General features: G+C 40.1%; 1 protein-coding gene across 3 annotated transcripts in view; it reads right to left on the bottom strand.

Annotated features, from left to right (window-relative positions):
- Positions 1-811: 811 nt before the first annotated feature.
- The window catches only part of cdk19 (cyclin-dependent kinase 19), a 55,804-nt gene continuing 46,710 nt past the window's right edge, over positions 812-9,905 (bottom strand). For all 3 annotated transcript variants that reach the window (XM_051409926.1, XM_051409925.1, XM_051409927.1), the window contains one exon: positions 812-8,353. In XM_051409926.1, the coding sequence (XP_051265886.1) occupies positions 8,228-8,353 (126 nt within the window). In that variant the 3' untranslated portion in view covers positions 812-8,227. The remainder of the gene's footprint in view (positions 8,354-9,905) is intronic.

Genomic DNA, 9,905 nt, shown 5'->3' with positions numbered 1-9,905 from the left:
CAGATCAAGGAGACCATTAACATCAAACTCCAAAGGCCACTTTTGAGGATAATTACCATCTCCCACATTTACAACCACTTAAGTTCTCCAGGCTCATGTGATGACTTGAACCGGTAAGACCGTGAGATGTGGTTGAAAGCTCCAAAAACCTAGTAAGTGGGTCTTCTGTTGAAATCATTTTGTCACAGCCTAAGGGCTTAAGAGGTGCTGGTAGGTGAATCATATTTTTACCTTTGGACAGAGCCGGTCGCTTCCAGTCTTCATGCTCCAGCTATTTAATATTAATTTAAACATGAGAATGGTACCCTCTCATCTAACTCTCTGGACGAAAGCCAATGAGCATTTTTTCCCAAATTATCAAACAACTTCTTCAACTATGAAAAGCTATTGTACTTTATACACCTGTTACAGTACATTAGTAAAAAAAATAATAATAATGACATTTTAGTACACAATGTATTTCAATATAGTTGTTTTTGTAAAAACTTTTAAAATAACCCATATAACATTAAAGTTAACATTTACAGTTGAATTTACTTTTGAATGCAGTCAATAGAACTGTAAGCTGCGATATGTGATTTATACAGTAGTATGTAGGTTAAAACATGCCCTCTAAAAATATAAAATTACATTTAAAAAAAAAATGTCTTAATCATCTTTTTAAGATGAATCAATAGCAAGAGAGTTCAGTTACTGAATGGCACCAGCACAGTGAACATCCACCCTTGGGTGACATCAAGTGGTGAACAGAGACAGCAACACTCAAATCGGTGGCTGCAACGCTCCTAACAGCTTACTGTACACATGGAAGTGACTGAGACAAAAGAGATTTTTATTATAATAGAGGATATAAAATAAATATACATGACTTTCTTCTCATTTAACAGTCATTTATACAGTGAAATTTGGACAAGTTTGCTAAAAGCAGCTAAATAAATGTTTTCTTTTTCTTTTTTTTGATTTTCCTGCGCTGAGCTATTGCTGCCTTATCTGTAAATGCTATGAAAAGACAATACATTGAGGCCATACGTTTATTTCAAACCTTTGCACACACACACACACACACACACACACACACACACACATACAAACACACTCACACACATTCATACATATAATACAGGGAGAATGTAGAAGAGTAGACAGACACCCCAATCTGCAAAGCATCCTGCTGATGCATCTCACTGAGAGCTTCAGGGGGGTTAAGTACATGTAGATCTATTAAAGCTGCTGTAAGTGGTGTTTGTTAAAATAAGAGTTACATAGCTCTACATTCCGACAGCCATCACTGATATATAGTGTTCAGTCAGTGACATGGGTCTCTAAGTCCCTCCTTCCTGCAGTAAACAGAATACATTCTCTGGTATCCTGTCCCCACTTTATCCAATCAGCAGAGAGAACTCCACAAAATACCTTTTTTCCACCAATGAGAACCTAGGCTAGTTCTGGGTGCCGGTCCAGAGTTGGTTCAACTCGAAAAACTTCTAAGAACCGGTTTGCTAGAGAGCCACGTCATTACGTCCCTGTACACGTCTCCAATGTTAGCTATTGTAACCAAGGGTTATGCTAGCTCACTAGCTAGCTAGCTGCTGGTCAACTAACATGACCCAAGCACGCATCGCTGCTAATTGCTCACGTCAGTGTTACTAACCTCGAGCATTACATCACAGTTATGAATAATGTTACAAATTAAACACTAATGAGAGAAATTAGTAGCCAGTCTTGCTTAGTCAATGTTAGCTGACAAACAGCTAACTAGCTAGCCAGCTAGCTCAATGTTACATTTATAACATCTGTGGTAACAGCTAATAAATATACTGCTGGTTGGAAGCGGTTCTTGGTTCTAAACTAGCAAAGTGTTGGTCCCGCGTTGGAACCTGTTTTGCTGACAAGAACCGGTTCTTTGGATGTTGAAATGTAAATAACTGGTTTGAGATTAGAAACTGGCTCCAAACCAGCCCTCACTGCCTTGGGGGAAAAGGCAGAGGCGGTCCTTAAAGGCAGGCAGCAGAGTTTCAGAGTGGTGATGTGGGGAGGAAGGAGGGGACCGCTAACTGCAAGTAGGGACAAGAAGTTGATTTCACTTACAGCACCTTTAAAAAATGTTTAAATCACAAGATTTTGTTTTCTGTAAGAGCACAACATTAAATTTCTTCCACAACAGGGAACCGTTTATGAGAAGATGCTCTGATGGGAGGATTATTGTTACCACATTTTGTGACATAAGCCGAACAAGGCTTGTTATTTGAATGGCACAAAGGGCATTGAAGGCATCGACTCTGACTTGCAGATGGAGCATCTGTCTGTCTGTCTGTACAAACTGCTGAGAGAGAGGGCGACGACAAGTGCTTACATTCTCCATTGGAAAAGACAGGCACATGCAATACTATCAAAAAGGAGAGAGCAGCCTAGAGGTGCACTAGATTTCATATAGGCGTGTACTAATGTGTGTCAGTCCATATCTACACACACAGATGAGCGTCATCTGCCATATAACTTTCATAGCACTGCCAGAACTTTAGTGTCTAAAGCAAGACATTAAAAAACATTAAATACTTTTTTTTATTTACCACTAAATATCTGAGCAACAACAGTGCATTAAAAGACAATTATCGTGTCAATATCTCAATGAGAAATTCTTAAAATGTGTTTTTTATGTACAGCATTTTCAAAACATACTTATGACTGCGCTTCAGTATTGTGTGAGGACAATATCTATTAGAGGAGAAAACAAGAGCCAATCCTCCATCAGGATTGTTTGCAGTCTTCAGAGTTGAGACACAATGAACTGAAATAATATATATATAGCTGCTAGCTTCCACATTGTGTAAATAACAATATGCTACATAGTAATGAGGAAAAAAAAGAGGACATAGACCCAAAGAGCTAACAGAGGCGGTGTGAAAATACAAACAACTCAAAATAATATATATATATAAAAAAACAGAAATCCTGAACAAATTCCCATGACATCGTCAGAAGATGAACGACTAGAAAAAGGCACCATCCACACAAATAAAAACGTGGATCATTATCATTCCTGTAAAAACAGTGACACTGTGGAATATCTGCGTGACACAAACCAACCACGAGAAGCCGGCGAGTGATCCCAAACGGTGGCGTCGCCTTCATTCTACTGTACATTGAGGTGGCGTTAACACATTCAGTAACTAGACATAATTTCATGTGAGCGCATTGAGAGGAAATTACTCGAACATAACAAGAAACACGGTCTAGTGATGCCTGCTTCGTCTGACGGAGGTCCCTTTCTATAGCTACTATAGTTAAGGCAGAGGAAAGTTCTACAAATGGGTATTATTCATAGATGTAAGGAAATAATAAATATGATTGTATACTATCCATATATATGCATTTCTTTACAATAGTTCATTTAGAGTACAATTCAAAATGCTGTGAAAAAAGGACATAAGTGAGCGCTGTCTTGAACTACTGTACTCAATATTACACAAGGAATGAAAACACGTCACCCATCAAAACATAATAAAAAGCTGTCAACTGCAAAACCTAAGCAACCTAAGTGAAAGCTTTAATCTGGGTTTTGTTTTTCTTTTTTTTGCATAGGAGTTGTTTGACAGTAATTTGTCTCCCGCTGGAGCCTTGCGCTCAGTAATACTTGTGACACCTCGCTTGTGTGGAGAGAAATTTACAACACAGCGTCTTCACGTATCCTCGCTGCTACTTCAAATACACATACTAAAGGGAGGAGAAAACCTTTGAATAGCTGCTGGTTTTGATCCCCATCATCACTTCTAGCTGAACAGACTGCGTCTCCCTGGATCTGCCTGCCGAGTAGACACAACGAACAAAGGAACTAAAGCAATGTACACTGTGAACAGCTCATCTACATCAGATTTTGGATTTGTCTTTGAAGCTGAACTAATCAATATTGTTTTCATTAACAATTGATCAACTGACTGCCCGTAATGTAAAAGGGGTGGCTTCCAGTCACAAACCCACAAAAAATCATCACCCGACTCTGCAGTTCCCCTCAGATCTTCTGGGCTTTTTAGACTCTTTTAGCTCATTGTTTTGGTTTTCAAGCCCACAAACTCCGCTCTTATCGACCTCATTTACAGCCGTAGGAAGCTGTTTTCAGGAAAAACGAGCTGTGTAGCACCAAATGGCTGACATGCTAAGTAAGCATCTAGCTACTGTACTTCAGGAAATATATAGAAGCTAAAGAGCCAGACATTTACATTCAGGAGTTGGAGACCAAACCAGAGCTAAAAGCAGAGTGAATATTGGACTCATGTTCAGATGGCCAGAAAGAATACATGTTATTCCATGTATACCTGTTGCAAGAATAAATTAGCTGATACATTAGCCGTATCAATTTTATAGAGAGCTGAAGCCAAAGCAGAACTTTTGGATAAGAAAACTTCTTCAAACTCACAGATTTTTGTAATAACGCAAACGACTAAAACTCCAGCCCTGCGACATAATCCTACATAGAAAAATATGTGTGGTTCACTCCATATGTTGAAATAATGGTGGTCAAATTGTCATCCTTCTGTATATCAGTGCCATAGTACTCGAGTCCGGTCTTGGGTCTGAGTACTACAGTCCAGTCCAGTCTTGAGCACTGCTGTATATTGTTGTTTATGTAATATTTAGCTATTAGCTACTATTAGCAGTTTCTAACAAACACTATTTCCCTAGCTTATAGACAGTTGAGATTAAAAGTTTGAAAATCTGCAGGTTTGGATTTGTTTTACAATATGAACAGTAAAGCCCAGGTGCACACTATAAGCTTGCAATGACCTCAGCTCTCTGTAAGGTGATAATATGGTAATGTTGTGTTTACATTAAAGTGATTTGACATGAATCCTGCAAAGCTCATCTGCACTTGCCACAAGATCCTCCAACTGCATGTTTGTTTTTACTTTAAAAAGAAAAGGAATTGAAAATGAGAACTTTTTGCAGAAATGATCCAGTTTGGATGGAAGTGAGCTTGGACTGTAATCCACCTGGCTGCTGCAGAGAAAGAGCCAGTCATGGGGGCACACTGAGGAGTCACTGAGGGGTTTTTTCAGAGAAAGTCTCTTTCTTCGAACTGAGGCACATTTTAGTATCAATGCAACAACCAAAAGCCTTAAGGACACACTTCTGAATAATCAGTCTTACTGAGAGCAAAGCCGCTCAGTGAAACATGACTGGATCTCTGGACACAATAATATCAGATTTACACTAAAACACCCATGGTTTGCACGTTCTGGTGAAAATTGCTTTAACAACTTGTATAATTGCAGTTTTACAGGGTCCAGTTCTCTTTTCAGCCACAAGGTGTCAGTGTTTTCTAATCCCACTGCAGGCCACACATCTGCCAAATGCAGCTCCCCCCAACGCTGCTGTGCCCACGTCTGTGGAGCAAACGCAGTAACAGTTACAGTGGAGTCATTGGGTGCATTCTTTAATACAACCTGCACGACGGCCAGTCATGTGACCGAGCAGGACCAGTGAGGATGGAGCAAGTTGTGGGGAAATAAAAAGGGGAAGGGGGGGTAGAAAGTGAGCCTCATTTTCAGGCTTGGCCTTGAAGATTTGTTCTAAGTCGGATGTTGTCTGTAATATTCTCAGTGGTGGATGAAGCATACTGGTCCTTTACCTAAGTAAAAATAATCATACAACAGTGTAAACATACTCTTTACAAGTAAAAGTAAAATATTTTCAGCTAGATTTACTTAAAGTAGTAAAAGTAGCACCGCAGAATGGCCAATTTCATACTGTTAGATCATATTATTGGATTATTATTATTATTGATGCATTAATGTGTAAGTAGCATTTTGCTGTTCCAACTGTTTGAGGTGCAGTAATTCTGGCTATAACTGGGTCCTAAAACTTCTTTTTGTAAGACAAGTCAAACAAATCTTTTGCCGTGATAGTTTATTTACTACAAATAAACCTGTGCAAAGAACTGACTGCATCATGAAAGTATGAGGTAAGTCGCTGCAGTAGAAGTATGAAAATAACACTTGATTTTAGAAAAATGGATTTGCCCTGAAATTAGGCTAGAATATTCTTAGTGCACCTGTGGCTTTCTTTCACATTTAAAAAAATAAATAAATAAATGTGTTAGGAGTCAACTATAGCCTAAAATAACTGGATAGCTGGAAAAGGGCTTTATTATTTGATAAATCATGTTTTGTATCAAAACCTCATACATGAATTAGTAACTTAATCTCTTATATAAATGTAGTGGAGTATAAATGTAAAGTAGCATGAAATTGAAATACTCAAGTAAAGTAAAGCTTAGCTTAGCATAAAGACTGGAAACAGACAGACCCAGGCAGACAGACCCAGGCAAGCTTTGCAGGCTTCGTGCTAAGCTAAGCTAAGCTAACTGGCTGTAGCTTCATACTGAGCATACAGCATCAATCTTCTCATCTCGTCAAAAGGGAATAAGAATATTTCCTATAAAGTGGAGCTATTCCTTTGAGTGCAGCACTTGAGTAAATGTACTTAGTTACATTCCACCACAGATCATTTATAAGTACTTTGTCACTGTAGTTAAGTAGTTCTTTCAGGTATCTGTACTTCACTTGAATAGCTAATTTACTTTATTTAAAACAGGCTTATTACCTGAGTTTTAATGCATTTCAGGGAATGATTGATTATTATTTTTCTTACTTGAATAAAGTAAATCAGTACTTTTACCAAAGTCTTTTTCTACACAAGTATTTGTACTTCTACCTGAGTAAAGAATGTGTGTACTTCTTCCACCTCTACTTTTAAAGGCTTTCTCACAGATTGACTTATTAATTACATCACCGGTAGGTGATTATACTGTATACGCTGTATAAAATGATAGAAAAGGACAAAATAGAAAATAATACTTTCTGTAGAGGCACTGAGGATTCACGCGGCACATTTACATCAATACTTATGTCGATCACTTTTGCTCCTGCCTCCTTGGCATGTATTAAAGAACGCACCTGCTGTCTGTGTGCTCAGTGCTCGGCCAGCGGGGTCGCAGTGGGAGAGGATGAGCCTTCGAACGACAAAACTCATCCCACGTTTGTTTCAGCTCTTTGCAGATCGGTTCAGCAGTCAGTGCAGTTCTAAAAGAATAAACAACATGCATAAAAAACATACTGTACACACACACACTCACACACACACTCTCACAATGATAACATTAAAACCTTAAAAAAACAATCTGACATCAGGCAGTAACAGTCTCAATAAGCATATTAGGGGGTGAGCGTACTGTTAGCTGCCCTGTACGTTTATGCGCACGTTCGTGTTCAGAAACCTTATAAGTCTTGAGGGTCCGCGATAAGATGGGTGTCAGAGCAAAGTGTCCACCAGCAGCTCCCAGACGAGAAGACCGCTGGCCACAAACGAGAGGCGTCATCAGAGGAAACAAAGCTGGGCTGTCAAATGTTTCTTATCTCTAAAGGTAGCGGAGTGAATCAGAATATATACAACTTAGAGCTGTAAAAAGACAACTACTCTTCTCACTTTCCAAATCCAAATCTATTTAAAGACAGGTCTAAATATAGAAACCCTATAAGAAGAATATTAAGTTAAATTGCGCATTTAATATTTCCCTGCAATTGCATCAGCTGAAGAGCTGATTTTTTTCTGTGTAGAAACAGGTCAGGGTTAGCTCAAACTTTTTTCTTTTTCTTTTGATTATCCAAGGTATCCACTGGAGATGACAGTAAAGGGCTTTTCCACCTGTGTTTCGTTTCATCCGATCGCTCCCATATGCAACAATATTTACAATGACATCAACTATCAAGGTAAACTTGGAAACTCTAGCAAATAAGTGAGAGAGGAAAAAAACTCAAATAGAAAAAGGTGCTATATAATGTACATATATGAACACAGCTGCGATTCTTCCTCCTGAAGAAGGTTGCGTTTGTAAGTGTTCAAGGTCTGTGTGTGACGCCTTCACACCTATCTTACATTATTTTCACTTGTTTTAAAAACGGTTCACCAGCCCAACGAGGCACAACTTCTTGTTAGATTCTTTTTTTTGGTTCCTATGTTCATTTGCCTTCATGTTCCAGTGCCTTTAAAGGCTGTGGGGGAAAGAGGTTAGAGGCGAGGGAGGGTTGAAAAGAAGGATGGTCGAGTTGGAATGATGTAATGCACGGAGGGAGGTCCGACCAGGATGGAGCCAAGGGTGTATGGTGACGTCTCTCTGAAGGAGGAGGAGGAGGAGCTGACCCCTCTGCTGGTTCAGGAGTGACTGGGAGCCTCAGTAACGGTGGGTCTGGTGGGAGTATTGGGAGCTTTGCTGGGACGACGAGGAGTATCCCATGGTGCTTTGTGGCTGGGTGGAACCTTGGACGTTGCTTTGGTAACCAAGGCGGGGGCCGGAGTGCTGACGGAAAGAGAGAGGGAAGGGTGGAGAGACAGCACAGTAGTGATCAGCTCAGTGATGCAACTGAGATCTCATTACTTAACATGTGAAAGCTGCTTGTGTGTGTGCAAGTTCTGAGAGGGCTGACTAATGTGCGCGAGTGTTAAACTAGTCACAGTGGAGTCTGCACTGCTTTAGCCATTACATTCTGACCATTTGGGCGCCATGGTGGTCAGAATTTCGTGCAGCCCCTTACCAACAAACTGTGACGCACTGTGTGTTCTGACACCTTTCTATCAGAACCAGCATTAACTGTTTCAGCCACAGTAGCTCGTCTGTTGGATCAGACCACACGGGTTAGCCCTAGTGAGCCTCGGCCCCGCATGACCTTGTCTCTAGTTTACCGCTTTTCCTTCCTTGGACCACTTTTGATACTGACCAGTTTGAGTTTATGTTTATGCAAAAACATTGCTGGTGTAGGAGCAGTTCCAGTTTGGGAACCACTGATTTAAACTTGCTAACTGTATATAAATTAACACCACAAGTAGGTATAACAGTAAAATGCCGCTCAGTATTAATAATGTTATTCAGTCAGAGGAGCAGATTTTCTGCAGAATGACTACCTTTCATCTTTTATACTTTACATTTAATAACTAACTTTTGCAGATTGCAGTCACAAACATTGTGTGCTGATGCCCACGCATGACCTCCATGATCTTGAAAATCTGTTATCATGGCAAAACGAGGGTCATAAAACCAATCAATATTTGATGTTTGTTTTAAAGGGATAGTCAATCTATTTTACACTCAAACATCGGTTTACTACTACTACTACTACTACTACTACTACTACTACTACTACTACTACTACTACTACAAGTACATCTAAGCCTGTAAGAACAGGCTTCTGGGGTAGATTTGTTCGGTGAGAGCCCCTGGTGATGTTACTGTATCTCACCTCTGTCCTTGGAGACAACAAATTAACAGAAAGTCTCTGTTACAAACTGGGGCCTTGGAGTTTGAAAGACGTGGGTGTTTACCAGGCAGGGAGGGTCTTGTGAAAAGATACTATCGAGTTGCCTTGAGTTCTTGGGTGTAAAAGTGAGGATATCTCAGCCTCTGCTTATTCGGTTCTCACAAGTCTCTTTACCTCTAACTTACTGGAAGTGAAACACTACAGTAAATTGCCAGAATGGTCATTTAAAGATTTAAAAATGTTCACCAGTAAAGAGAAAGAAGGGTAAAGGTGGATATCCAAACTCACTTAAGTGTCACAGGGTGACAAGAAGCTGTCTGTGAGGACCACGGCTGATCTGAATACAAGTCTACACTACTCAGTCCAGGTCACATGTGCAACATTGCATCATTTAGGAGAATGACTGGAGAGTGGTGCATGGTGGGATAGCCTGTGGTGCCTGGATCGATGAGGGGAAAAGTGGGACGTTGACGGTGATGGTAGCCACCCTCCTGGTATGTCAGCCCGCTCCACTGGTTTATTTATACATATGGTGAGGCCTGACAGCTACCAGCTGTCTCACATGCAGCCTCAGCCACTGCTATATATACTCTATAT

Source organism: Dicentrarchus labrax, unplaced genomic scaffold (genome assembly GCF_905237075.1).
Source record: "Dicentrarchus labrax unplaced genomic scaffold, dlabrax2021, whole genome shotgun sequence".
Classification (NCBI taxonomy): Eukaryota; Metazoa; Chordata; class Actinopteri; family Moronidae; genus Dicentrarchus; species Dicentrarchus labrax.
This window is presented reverse-complemented; position numbering and strand designations above follow the sequence as displayed.